The 15,165-nt window shown below is 21.6% G+C and overlaps 5 protein-coding genes across 5 annotated transcripts; 3 read left to right on the forward strand and 2 right to left on the reverse strand.

The window, feature by feature from the left end:
* Window positions 1-66: 66 nt before the first annotated feature.
* PBANKA_0702400 (conserved protein, unknown function) lies at window positions 67-1,692 on the forward strand (the record flags this gene model as incomplete). Its single annotated transcript, XM_034563922.1, has 1 exon — window positions 67-1,692. One exon carries the CDS (start codon window positions 67-69, stop codon window positions 1,690-1,692), a length of 1,626 nt encoding a protein of 541 aa, XP_034420770.1.
* A 260-nt stretch (window positions 1,693-1,952) lies between these two features.
* On the reverse strand, window positions 1,953-5,564 carry PBANKA_0702500 (leucine--tRNA ligase, putative; the record flags this gene model as incomplete). The annotated part of the gene is made up of 1 exon (XM_034563923.1): window positions 1,953-5,564. The coding sequence occupies one exon, from the start codon at window positions 5,562-5,564 to the stop codon at window positions 1,953-1,955; it is 3,612 nt and encodes a 1,203-aa protein (XP_034420771.1).
* Window positions 5,565-6,186: 622 nt separating this feature from the next.
* PBANKA_0702600 (conserved Plasmodium protein, unknown function) lies at window positions 6,187-9,039 on the forward strand (the record flags this gene model as incomplete). Its single annotated transcript, XM_034563924.1, has 1 exon — window positions 6,187-9,039. The coding sequence occupies one exon, from the start codon at window positions 6,187-6,189 to the stop codon at window positions 9,037-9,039; it is 2,853 nt and encodes a 950-aa protein (XP_034420772.1).
* Window positions 9,040-9,224: 185 nt separating this feature from the next.
* Window positions 9,225-10,520, reverse strand: PBANKA_0702700 (rhomboid protease ROM3; the record flags this gene model as incomplete). The annotated part of the gene is made up of 4 exons (XM_034563925.1): window positions 9,225-9,330; window positions 9,460-9,900; window positions 10,126-10,254; window positions 10,396-10,520. The coding sequence occupies 4 exons, from the start codon at window positions 10,518-10,520 to the stop codon at window positions 9,225-9,227; spliced, it is 801 nt and encodes a 266-aa protein (XP_034420773.1).
* A 2,387-nt stretch (window positions 10,521-12,907) lies between these two features.
* On the forward strand, window positions 12,908-14,465 carry PBANKA_0702800 (protein disulfide isomerase; the record flags this gene model as incomplete). The annotated part of the gene is made up of 2 exons (XM_034563926.1): window positions 12,908-13,080; window positions 13,190-14,465. The coding sequence occupies 2 exons, from the start codon at window positions 12,908-12,910 to the stop codon at window positions 14,463-14,465; spliced, it is 1,449 nt and encodes a 482-aa protein (XP_034420774.1).
* Between the last annotated feature and the right edge of the window lie 700 nt (window positions 14,466-15,165).

Consider the following 15,165-nt stretch of genomic DNA (forward strand, 5'->3'; position numbering starts at 1 on the left):
AGCAAATCAAACCATAAAAAATAATATCAAAATAATAGCACACAAAACTGAAAAGTGCTTAAAAACATGACGGGCGAAAGTATAAATGGAAAGGAAAGAATAAATACATTTTTAGAAACAAATGAAAACCAAACTTTAGAAACTAAAAAAACTAATATCCCTTTGGAAGAAAATACCAAAGAAATATCTGCTAATACTCATATTAAAAGTTATGACGATACAAATAAAGATATAAATAATGATAACGCACCAACCATTATTTCTAAACAAAGTATCCATAAAAGTGACAAAACAAATTATGATGATAAAGTAGGAAGCATAGAAGATAAAATAATAAAAAGCTACTTAAGCAAGCAAGCGAATAGTTTTGGAATAAATATATCCGGAAAAAATGAATCTTTTAATGTAGTAGATACTAGTAGTAGTGATGCAGATAGTACACCATTGTTAGATATATTCAAAAAAGAAGAATTACTAAAAAAACGAAAATCTTCGAAATTAAGTTTGAGAAAAAAAGAAGAAATAAAACACTCAAAACAAATTTGTGACAGTGAAATATCTGAAAATAACAAAGCAGGAAATAAAGACAAGAATAATAAATTTCGCATTGATTTAAATTCTAGTAAAAACAAAGAATGCGATAATAACAATTTTATAAAAGAACAATCTGAAAATATTATAAGCAGTGACGATGAACTTTTAATTAACATAATAAAAGATGAACATCATAAAAATGATAAATATTCTAAAAACAAATTTAATAGAAATAAAAAAGAAGATGATATTTCATCTTGCGGCACATCTGATTATGATTCGGATGCAGTCCTAATAGTTAAAAGTAAAAAAAAAGGCAACGATAAATTTGTTCATAATAATAATGTAGGCAATAAAAAAAATATAGTTAGTACAAAGAATGCCAAACTTGTAGCATTAAAATTTAATAATATTGCAAAAAATGTAGCAAAAAATAAAACAAAAAATAAAACAAAAAATGTAGCAAAAAATAAAACAAAAAATAAAACAAAAAATGTAGCAAAAAATAAAACAAAAAATAAAAAAACTACGATAAAAAATATAGGCAAACTTGGCAAAAATGCAAACAATACTGTCAAGAAACAAACAAATAAAAATATTGAAAAAAAAAAAAAAAAAATACAAAAAAAAACTAAAAATTATGAAAATGATGATATAGAAACTGATTCTATTATTATAGGTTCATTCGATCCAAGGAATCGATCTCCTAAGGAAAAGCTTGTAGCACAATTGCTAACAAGATGGTGGTATGTATTACCTGATTGGCCAATACCATATTATGATTACACCACCGAATTAGAAAATAAAAAATTAAAATTAGTATCCTTAGAAGAATTTGAAGATCATGAAGATATAGACAAACATGGATTCAAGAAAGTTTATGAAATATCAGCATTTCCAGGTGTTTTTAGAGACTCTTTAGGCACTGCCTATGATTTAAGAGATAAAGAAACATGTCCTTGCTATAACAATTTTATAAAAAAAACTGATTTAGAATTATTACAATTAATATGTGCAGCTATTAAAAATCAAATTATCTGTTTAAAAAATTCAGTATATAACGAAACATATAAAGAAGTAATTCTCGAAAAAGAATTAAAAGAAGCAGAATCCAAACTCAGAAAAGTTATGGATAAAAATAACAAAATTGCAGAATAATCACAGGTATGAAGAAAACAAATTATTAAATTAAATGTAGAAATTATTATAAAAATACAAAAAAAAAAAAAAAAAAAAAAAAACATACATTGTATGCAAATAAAAAAAAATGTCTACGTGTATTCAGGATTATGATTTTTTAATTTTTATTATTATTTTTCCATACGCTTTACAATTGTTCCAAATTCTTATTTTGATGGAAGTATCAATGATCATGCACAGAAATAAAAACTAGCCATTTCATGCATATCAATTTTTCTTCACACTATCACAAAATTTATTAACTTATCAGGAACATTTATAATATTAATGATTTTTTTCCCTTTTTTTATTTCTTTATCTATGGAATCTTTTATCATATTTGTTGATTCCTCTATTATGTTTTGCTCTGAGCTTTCACTATTATTTTTAATAAATGCAATATGCTTATTGTTTATTCGTATTGAAATGTTTTCAGATTTTTCATTATTTTTTATTTGAAATAAAGAAGGCCACTTTGCATAAAATAACAAAGAACGCGAGTTGCAAAAATAACATATTTTTTTTGCTACTTTTTCATTTTTTTCTCTCCCTTTATATTTTTTTAAATAACAATGCCAAAACTCTTCACTTATATGTGGGCAAAATGGATATAGCAATTTTATAAAAATTAAAAAAATTTTTAATGGTATATAATCCCATGTTTTTATATCATTATAAAATTTCATAAAAAATGAAACAGCAGTATTTAATCGAGTATTTTCTATACAACTTGTTATTTGTGTAATATAATAATTTGCAATTATTTTTTTGTCTTTTTCGATTTCATCCGATTTTTTTTTTTTAATAATATTAGATAATACCATATTATTATCTTCTCTTTTTCTTATTATTTTTATCATTTTATTTACCCTTTTTTCTACCTTTTTGGTTGCTCCATTTGCCCTCTTTTTCACAAAATTTAAAATTAATTTCTTGTCTTTTTCTATTTCTATGCAATTTTCACAAATTAATTTATAACCCCCTTTCCTCTTTATATTATTTTCGTCTTCTGAATAACCAGTTTCCTCTTTTCTTTTAATAAACAAACTGTATAATTTGCTTAAAAATTTGAATGTTCCATTAATTCCTGTGATTGTCCATTTTTTATTTTGATTTATTGGACCAAGAAATAAAATATGTAACCTCAAACAATCAGCCCCATATCTTTTTACTATATCATCTGGATTAATTATATTTCCTCGTGATTTTGACATTTTTTCATAAACTGGCTGTACTTGTATTGAATTTAATTTTTTTAAATAATATTTATTTTCCTTTTCAACAACATATTTTTCATCAATTAAATATTTCTTTATTATATCTCCTTCTATTTTATAACTTTTTCCATTAATTAATTCTTTCGCTATTTCATCATGTTCCTTTGTATTTTCAATTTTATCCATTTTTTTTTCCCCCTTTAATAATTTTCCAATATTCTCAAAACTTATCAAACGATTTTTTAAATCTGTGTATAAATAAAATGATGCAGCATTTAATAACAATCCTTGATTAAATAATTTTTTAAATGGTTCTTTATGATTTATTAATTTAAGATCATATAAAAATTTATGAAAAAATCTGGAATATAGTAAATGGAGCACTGCATGTTCACTTCCCCCTACATACAAATCTACAGGTAGCCAAAAATCTGTTTTTTTTTTATTAAAAATTTTTTTTTTATTTTTTGGATCAATATAACGTAAATAATACCAACTAGATCCTGCCCATTGTGGCATTATATCACATTCTCTTTTATATAGAATATCATCTTTTTCATTTTTTAAATATACCCAATTTTTAAATTTAGATAGAATTGAATGCGCATTATTATTTTCACAATTTGATTCCCCTTCACTTTTGTTTACATCATATATTCTCTTATCAAACTTGGGGAGACAAACAGGAATTTTATTTATATATACATCATTTTCTGATTTATTTTTTACCTTTTTAATTTGAACTTTATTATTTTTTTTTTTTTCACCCATATAAAAATATTCTTTTCCATTTTTCTCTTCAGTTTTATACATAAATGGAAAAGGCTCACCCCAATATCGCTGTCTCGAAAATAGCCAATCCTTCAAGTTGTATATATTTTTTTTTTTACTAAATTTTGAATTAGCTATAAGATCATATATTAGCTCGTTTTTCTTATTTCTTTCCATTTTTTCAGTCTTTTCTTTTTCCAAAAAAAAAAGAGTATTTTTATGATTTTCCAAAATCCAAGAACATATATATATGGGTATGTACTTATTAATAATTGGGTTATAAAAAACTGACCCTGAAAAATATATTTGATCATCTTTTAATCTGGTCATATCATCTTGTAAAATTTGTTCATTAATTATATTTTCTAAAAATTTATTGCCGTTAATAATTTTATTAATATCAGGATGCTCAACACTTATAATTATTTTATCATTTTCTAATATACTATCTTTTTTTGTTAAAAATATATTTACATAATTATCATTTGATCTGTCTATATCTGATTTTTCGATTTTTTTTGTAAATTCCAAAAAAGTATTATCTTGATTTGGTAAAATTTTTGACATATTTATTTCTTCATTATTTTCATAGGAACTAACGACGCCTATTTTGCTACACAATTCTACAACACTTCCTTTCAAACTACTAATTATATCTTCACTTTCAGATAAAAAAAAGTCATATAATTTTTTATGCCCTAACATAAAACTATAAACACGATTCAAAAGAATAAGGAAATAATTATTATACACACTGTTGTAATATATATGAGGTATTTTTAATTTTTTTATAAAATTGGAATAATAATTTATCAAATATTTAGCATCCATAATTTTTGCTCTTATAATAATTCCTGATTTTATACCAATCCAATTATTTTGCATATTTTTAATTTTGTCTGGCCAATTAATTAATTTTAAATCTTTAACTAATCTCTTTGCATATTTTGTAATTTTTAAATACCATTGTAATAATTTTATTTTTTTTATTTTTAAATTTTTTAAATTCATTTCATTTCTTAATTCATCATTTGATATAACACAATTAAGCTCATCAGACCAATTAACATATGATTTTTTTTTATAAGCTAAATTATTTAAAAACATTTGTATAATTATCCATTGTGTCCATTTAAAATAATTTTTTTCACAAGTATTTATTTCATTTTCCCAGTTAAATAAAAACCCTAATTTTATTAATTGATTTTTAAAATTTGAAATATTTTTTTTTATAATTTTTATAGGTTCAACTTTTAATTTCATGGATAATCTATCGCAAGGTAACCCAAAACTATCCCATCCTATTGGATGAAAAACACAATATTTATTCATTCTTTTAAATTTGCTTATAATATCTGTTATTGTAAAACATAGAATATGCCCTACATGTAACCCTGATGATGATGGATATGGAAACATATCAAGTATATAATATTTATATTTCATATCACACTTAGTATTTTTATCAGTTTTATTATTGATACTATATGTTTTTTCTTCACAATTTCCCACTGATCTTTTATTGTCTCTTTTTTCCATATATTTATTAAACCTTTTAAAATCTCTATCCAATAACTGTTTGGAATTCCATATGATTTGCCATTTTCTTTCTATTAACTTAAAATCATACAGACTTTTATTTGCACAATTAATTTGAATATTCCTGTTTTTATCATTTTCATAATCATATTTCTTACCCCTTTTCCTATAATGGTTTGACGTTAAAAATAATATTTTTTTTTCATAATTATTTACTATTCTAAATGCATTAATAACCTTCAAATTCTTAAAAGAAATTAAATCACTAATTCCCACCACAATCACTAAACAAATTATTGTTATCATACCATGGGATATGAACATATATATGGAAAATATTTCTCTATATATTTATATGCATCGTATAGATCTTAATAAATATCTATAATTTGATAAATCCATCTTTTGTCACGTGCTTATTTAGAATCTTCTTTGTATATTTAAGAAAAAAAAAAATTATTTAAGAATCCTAACAAAAGACCATAAATTTATGCTCGCAAAAAAAAAAAAAAGATTCCATTAAAAATAAAATTAATAAATGGCGGTAAAAATATTTACCGAGAAAATTAAGAATAATATATAATTATTTTATCTGATGTTGCAAAGAAAAAACTATTTTTCAAATATGCAATTGCGCATTTATTCGAATATATTTAAATACATTTTTTTTTTTTTTTTTTTCCTTTTTTATATCATTTCTTTTGATATACTATTAAAATACCATCAATTATGAAAATTCGTAACTTTCAAAAGGGGCCTTTCATTTATCAGCACATATATGTTTATGCATGCTTGTATGTATTGGATCATTTGTTTATTTTCTCATTTTCTTATTTGTTTATGTACGCTTTTCCACACCCCTGTGTTTCCCTCACTTTCCACTAAAGTTATATGCCCAATCCATATTAATAATGATTGATAAATAATAATTTGAAAAATATACAGAATGTCAATAAATATAACCCGTGAAAAATTTTACAAAATGTTATGGCCACAACTTAATTATAGCCAAATAAAAACTTGCTGTAAAATATCGCACTGCTCTATTTATGACATAAAATGTTTCAATCGTTTTATTTGTACAAACTCAAAACATATAGAAGATAGTATATTGAATAAAAAAAGAGCAAACTATTACATAAATGATAAAAATAAAAAAATTTTCATTAATGTTCTACAGTTTGATAAATGTAATATTTCTGAGAAAGGTATTAAAACAACTAATATCGAAAATCTTAATGAGCACACACAAAATTTTACAAGAAATTCCCTTATAAGTATGATAAATGAAATAAAAATTGGAGATATAAATAGTGAGGAAAAAATATATTCACTTTTATCAAAATTATCAAATGGAAAATATAGTAAAGAAAACTTTTTAAATTTACTAAGCTTAACTGAATTTTATAAAACATCCATAATATATAGTCAAAAAAATATATTATTAAATAAAAATATAACAAATAATATCTTAAATAATATTAATTTTATAATTAAAAATAAAGATTATAACTATATGTTTAAATGCTTTGAACTTATGTGTATATATAAAATCAGCAATTTAAAAATGTTTCAAAAAATTATTTATTCAATTCTTAAATATAATAAAAAAGACGAAGAAAAAATAATTGCTATGAATTATATAATTACATATTTATATAACTCCAAAATATATGATAAATTAATATGTATATTATTAGTTAAATATATATTCTCAAAAGACAATTATTTTTTAAATTTTTTAAAAAATCAAACTAACATAAAACATAATTTTTTATCATTTATAATTTATATAACCAAAATAAATGATTATTTTAAGGTTTCTCTTAATTTTAAAGAATTAAAAATACTCAACTTTTTGGGAGTAGACAAAATTTTAAAGATATATTCTGATTATTTTTGTTATGAAATAAAATCAAATTTAAATTTTAGTAATTATAATAATAATATTCAAGACATAATTATATTACAAAATATTTTTTTAAAATGGGAATTTTATGATTATAAATTTAATTTACTAATTAAAGAATATATAAATTATTCTTTAACTTATTTGAATACATCCAATATTCTACATTTAATGTCGAATATGTTACTAAGCTTTACAACAAATGATAGGATATTATTTTACCCTCAAAATATTCCTGTGTGCAATTTAAAAAAAATGGAAAAAGTTAAAGCACACAATGACATTTCTATACCATATGTTAATCATAATTACAAAAATTTCCTTTCAAACAAATATTTAATTGATTCTATAATTAGAGCAATTGATCATAATATATCAAATAATACTCATGATATAGACAGTGTTTTAAAATACATAACATTATCATCATATTCCCATTTTATGTTATATTATAATTGGTGGTCAAACACAAATATATATGATAAATTAAAATCAAAAAATAAAAGAAAAAATAAAAAAAATAACATCAAAGCTCTCATTCAATCAAAACTACCATTTAAAAATCATTTTATCGAAAAAATTTCTTATCTTTTAAATACTGTTCTTATTAAATATAACTCAATTAACACAACAAATAATATAAATAATCATTTCGAAAATAATTCATCCCAATTCATTAATCATGAAAATAATTTTATTTCTAATATGAATATAAATTATACACCCTTAATTATTAATAAATATTTGCCATACATTTTTAAGGCATTTATAAGAGCTTCGCTATTTGATTACAATTTAATTAAAAATGAAAAATTTTGTTTTTTTTTTGAAAACTTATTTACAGAATGTGTTAATTCGTATATATCATTATGTGAAAACCATAATCCAAATATTATTGATAATATAAAGATTGAAGAAAAATATTTGTGGGAATTACACCCTAATAATGACAATTTTCCTGGGTCTTATTCACCAATTAATAATAATAATTTTAAAATACAAGAACAAAACAAACTAGAACAAGAAATGAATAAAAAAAGCTTATACGAAATAAGTTCGATATGTGAATGTTTTTTTCTCCTTAAACATTTTCAACAAAAAAATAAAAATATAAATGAAAATAAAACAATGATAATTAATACACAAATTAATATACCAAATGATATTTTTGAAAATAATTTGTACATTTTTTTAGATCGAATTAACAGAATTATGTTCAACAGAAAATTAAATAATTCCGATTTTAACAGGCATTATATTCATAATATATTATTTGAAAATTATTTAAATCATGAAAATTATTTTTTTAACTATTATTTATTATTGAGAATAATATTCCCTTTAGTATTTAGCAACACTCTTGAAGGATGTCTAAATATTACGAAGCAAGTTATTGCACACATTATATCATCACCATTTGTTAAAAAACTATTACAATTATCAGCTACTGTTATATCACATTCTTCGAAATATACTAATAATATTAACAATATCGATTTTAAACTTAGTAATGATGTAATTTTTAAAAGATGGTACAAATGGGAAAATAATATCATAACAATAAATAATAAAAGGAAAATAAGAAAAAAAATAAAAGAAAAAATGCATATACTTGATTTTATACAGGCAGGTGAATTTATAAGACCATCATATATGTATATCTTATGTTTGTATAAAATCTCAAAATCCGAATATATATATGAATATTTCTTAAAAGACATTTCCAAAACTTATACCATACAATTTGAAACAACAAAAGCCCAGATGACAAATTTTATTCATTCGTTATATGAAGAAATAAATATAAGTACTTTTGATTATATCACTAAAAATTCATCTAATTTAAATAAGCATATACTAAAGAACAACGAAAATAAAACGTCAATTTAATAATTTGTTTTGTTGAATTTTATATATTTATTTTTTTGTAATTTTATATATTTTTTTGTTGTAATTTTATATATTTTTTTGTTGTAATTTTATATATTTTTTTGATGTAATTTTATTTATTTTTTGTTGTCAAAACACTTCATTATTATTAAACAATTGTTAAAATTAATTTTTTTAAAAATAAGCTAAGCAAATTCACATGGCATATTCAAAATGAATAGACGAAGTGGCAAATAAAAAATAATTAAAGCACAAATCGAGGCAAATCCATAATGTAAACATTCCTGAAAACTAAAAAAAAAGGAATATAAATAAATTGCAACGAAGTCGTTTCGATTTAAAATATATAAAAATATGTTATCCTAATATACTTAATTAATAAATTTATTTTTCTATATATTTTTTTTTTTTTGTTTGTACATATCATATCCCAAAAATTTGTTATAATGGCATGCCAAAAAAGCCCCGCACACAAATCCCCCTATATGGCCAAAAAAATCAACAGTTGGAGAAAAACTTACAAATAAAAAAAATACTAAAAAAATACATATATTAAACATATAATAATTTTGTGCTTTCTTCGATAAATTTTTCCAAGCTAAAAATATTTCCATGATAGAACATCCAATTAATCCAAACCCACTAGTTGATGCTCCAACTGCCAATTGGCAAGGGTTGCAAATTATTGTTAATGTATTTCCAATAAATCCCGATAAAAAATATATTAATAAAAACTTTTTTTTTTTATATTTAGTCTCAATTACTAACCCTAAATTTAAAATGCATATAATATTTATAATTAAATGCCACCAATTGGCGTGCAAAAATATAGGAAATAATAGTCTCCATAATTCTCCTTGCCTGTTCATATATATATACATACATATTAGTATATTTTTTTTATATAAAAATAAAATAGTTAAAAATATATACACATTATAAATATCACACATATAACTAAACATTGGATATACCTATTGACTTAAACAATTACATTGTTTTTTCGGTTTCAATAAATATGCACACAATTTTAACTCAATTAATATAAAAAAAATAGTAATAATGAAATAAGTAAAAGGCAGGTACTTGACAGATGGTCCGTATGTAGCCCCAAGGAATATCAAGACGTCTACATTAGGAACTGTTAAGTTTTCACTTAATAAGCAACTCAATATATAAATTATTATTTGGAAAAAACTAATCCATACAATAATTCTGCAATGATATACAAAATAATCAATTTTTATATTTGTAGAACATATACTATTTATTATTTTATTATTATTATCATTATTATTATACATGTCTATTTTGTTTCACTTGTTTAATATAATATTATAGGTTTCCATATATTACCTATTTAGTGATATTTGAGGAAATAAAACATCGTAAAATTTATTTTGTGCATTTTTTTCAATCAGCTCAGTAGTCCCAGGTAACAAATTTGAATTTTCATCATTTTCTGCATATTTATTTAACATTATTTATATATATATTTGTTTACTTGCATTTATATAAACATAAAAAAAAATGAAAAATACAAACGTTTGTACAAAATATAGTTGGATTTTTGTTATTACGTTTAAAAATAATGCATAAAAAATATTTTATAATTTATAACAGCTATTTATTATATAAACTTTAGTTGAGTATATATTTTTTTATGTGTGTAAAATTGTGGTCTTTTGATAATAACTATATATATTATTATTTTACACTATTTTATTTTTATTAGCTTGCTAAAAAAAGCGCAAACTATAGTTCAAAGTCTATTAAAATAATTATGGGATATATTCAAACATTACCTTTATTACATTCATTGTTGTTTTATATTTTAATTTGAAATTGTGATTATATATGATAAACAAAATTATACCCAGATAAAAAAAAGTGTATATTGTGTATATACAACTAATAAATAATTGTAACATGGAATATAATATATGCAAAGATAAGGAAGCACATTCAAATTATATTTTTTAATACAATAAATATTTTTTTTGCAAAAAATTATAAAGAATGTTTCATATACTTTTTTATATTAAAATGGATAAACAATCGGTATATCATTTTTTAATAGTTCCTAATGTATATATAGACAATGTCTTAATTGCCATAACATTAAATGATTTTTAGCTTAGCTATGTGTGTGCATCCTTTGAAAATTCTGGGGTTGCATATAGACAGATTATATAAATTAAAAAAAACTAGAACCACAGGATATTATTAAATACATTTTCCAGTAAAATAAACGTCGAACAGATACCAGCTATATTTGTAGAATATTAACAAGTTAAAAAAAATATATTAAGTACCACAAAAATTATTTGTTTTACTTATGTTTTTCCTTATAATTATAATAATAAAAAGCTAAATGGTTATCATTATAAAAAAAAAATAATTGATATACCCCATTAATCTTATATTTAAAAAATATTTTTATTTACAATTGTAAACACACTATAGATATATTTCAACATGTAATACTAATATCCAATAAAATAAACCCAAATTTTAATTTAATTGTTATAAAATAAAATTAAATTTTAAGGTATAACTTTCCTTATTTATATATACAAAATTGTTGTATATTATTCAAAAAAAAAATAATAATAATAATAATAATAATAATAATAATAATAATAATAATAATAATAATAATAATAATAATAATAATAATAATAATAATAATAATAATAATAATAATAATAATAATAATAATAATAATAATAATAATAATAATAATAATAATAATAATAATAAAATATATATTAAAGTATTTTTAATTAACTTTACATAACAAAATAAAATATATAATTATATTTTGGGGGAAAAATATTCGTATTATGTATCTTATTTGTGCATACAATACATAAATACAATTTTCTTGATCACTACATACACAAATATAATATACAATATATTTTCTTTAGATTAAGTTAGTACCGATATTGCAATTGCTCTTATTTTATTCTAATTCATATAGTTTAAACAAATACAAATAATATATATAATATTTATGCTTTTATATCTTCGTTTAATTATTCATATAACTTTATACTTTTCAATATAAATAATATTTAAAAAAAATTAAAACAAGAAAACAAGAAAACAAAAAAACAATGTGCTCATTGCCCCATATATAAATTATTTATATGTAAAAGAATAATGGGAATATAAATATCTCCGGAATAATATGTAATTGTGTGAATAGTTATATAAGCGCACAAATATGATAAACTTTCATTATCAACAATAAAAATATATGCTAAAATAATATATATAAGTTTATTTCATAAAGGTATTTATATATATATTTCATGGGAATATTATTGTAGAGCTATTGAAAGAAAAAACCCAAAAAAACTTTAACTAACGTATTGTATTATTGTTTCATATTTTATGGAATGAATAATATATAAAATATGCACATGTATTAAGGGCTTTTTTTTTCTTAAAATTTTTTTTTTATTATTTGTGAAAATTAATATATTTTTTATTATAGCAAAATACTATATTCTAACAAATTATTTAATTATAAAACAAAAAAAAGTAAACACATTTGTATCATTTTAAGAAAAAATATAGGTAACTTATAATAAGCAAAACATTTATGCACACAAATTTATTTTACATGATATATTAATTTTTTATGTAATACTTAAAAAAATGCATTTTCATCAAAGCACATTTTATTGAAAAAATTTATTCATTTTCTTCATTACCTATGCTTATATATATATATTATATATTTTTTATATCATTATTGTATAGCATATACATAAATAAATAACACATATATTGTTTTTATTTTTTCCTTCTTTTATCATCTCTATATAGTGGAGTTTACTTAAATAAGGCACCGAAAATGAATACGAAATATATTTCTTTTTTTCTATTTATAATTCCCTTTATTTTCAAAAATTATGTTCGCTCTCATGAGGATCTTTTTAACGAACATATAACGAGCATACATGATGGAGAATTAAATAATTTCATAACAAAAAATGATATAGTACTAGTTATGTTTTATGCCCCATGGTAAGAAAACATAACCATAAAAAAAATTATTAATATTTCTAGTAGCATATAATAATTGGTGGAATTTCATAATTTTATTTTAATTTTTTTTATCTTTTTATCATAATAGGTGTGGACATTGCAAACGATTAATTCCCGAATACAATGAAGCAGCTATTATGCTTTCTGAAAAGAAAAGTGAAATCAAATTGGCAAGTGTTGATGCCACTGTTGAAAGGGGTCTTTCTCAAGAATATGGAATAACTGGATATCCAACTATGATTTTATTTAATAAAAAGAATAGAATAAATTATGGAGGTGGGCGAACTGCTCAAACTATTGTGGACTGGATACTTCAAATGACTGGACCAGTGTCTACAGAAATAACAGGAAATATAGAAGATGTTTTGAAAGAAAGCAATATAAATGTTGCATTTTATATGGAATACATTTCAGAAGATAATGAATTATTTAAAAAATTTAATGAAGTTGGAGATAAAAATCGTGAAATTGCAAAATATTTTATTAAAAAAAATGATAAACATAATAAAATATATTGCTATCGAAAAGATGAAAAAACAGTCGAATATGATGAAAAAACACCATTAAATGATTTTGTAGCAATTGAATCATTTCCCTTATTTGGTGAAATTAATACAGAAAATTATAGATTTTATGCAGAAAGCCCAAAAGAGTTAGTATGGATATGTGCCACAATTGAACAATATAATGAAATCAAAGAAGAAGTTAGATTAGCTGCCGCAGAATTAAGAAATAAAACACATTTCGTTTTGTTAAATATACCAGAATATGCTGATCATGCTAAGGCCTCATTAGGTATAAATGAATTCCCAGGTTTAGCTTATCAATCAAGTGAAGGTAGATATTTATTAGCGAACCCACAACAATCTTTAAAAAACCATAAAGATATAATTTCATTTTTTAAAGATGTTGAAGCTGGAAAAATTGAAAAATCTCTTAAATCAGAACCAATACCAGAAGAAGATAAAAATGCAGCAGTAAAAGTTGTAGTTGGAAATTCATTTACAGATGTTGTATTAAACAGTGGTAAAGATGTACTTATAGAAATATATGCTCCATGGTGTGGACATTGTAAAAAATTAGAACCAATTTATGAAGAACTTGGAAGAAAATTAAAAAAATATGATCATATAATTGTTGCTAAAATGGATGGTACACTTAATGAAACATCACTTAAAGAATTTGAATGGTCTGGTTTCCCAACTATATTTTTTGTTAAAGCTGGATCGAAAATACCTTTACCATATGAAGGTGAAAGAACATTAAAAGGATTTGTTGATTTCTTAAATAAACATTCCACTAAAACTCCAATTACTATTGATGATGTTTCACAATCTTATGAAGGATCTTCTGAAGAATTATAAGCAAATTCAATTTACTTATTTATGTGCAATATTTTTCGAAATACATATATTGCTTCATTATGCACATGCAAATAATTTTTTATACCCGTAATTTTATAAAAAATTAAAAGTTACATAATTATATATATTGCGGGAATTATATATATGAATATATATAATATTATTTGCATTGCAAATTTTTTTTCTTCTTTTTTCGCAACGAATTGTTTATAACTCATATATAAAGGGAAATTAATTTTTTTTAAATATTAAAAAAAATCATATTTCGTTAGCTCCCGATTTACTTATGTATAAAATATTGTAAAAATTGGTTTTATTTTTTCCTTTTTCGTATGCTGGTTCGATAAGGGGTAATTTATATTCCTATTTATTCACATATATGTATATACATCTCTATAAGCACGAATTTGTAATTTTTTTTCCCCATGTGTATATATACACCCCATAATTTGTGTCACATACATAATAAAATTACGTTAAATATTTACAAAATTATATAAAAACAATGAATTGTATATTTTTATTTTTAAATAAAAAAAAATTATTTTTGCACATGCTCAGAAACACTAAAGTATATATCCATCACACGTGTGTGTAAATATTTTATTGTATGCATTTCCAGTAATGGCTAGCGAAAAAAAAAAATAAAATAAAAATAAAAAAATAAATAAAAAATAAAGCAATGGCTAGCTGAAATAGG

The sequence above is a fragment of the Plasmodium berghei genome, assembly GCF_900002375.2.
Source record: "Plasmodium berghei ANKA genome assembly, chromosome: 7".
In the NCBI taxonomy this organism is placed as follows: domain Eukaryota; phylum Apicomplexa; class Aconoidasida; order Haemosporida; family Plasmodiidae; genus Plasmodium; species Plasmodium berghei.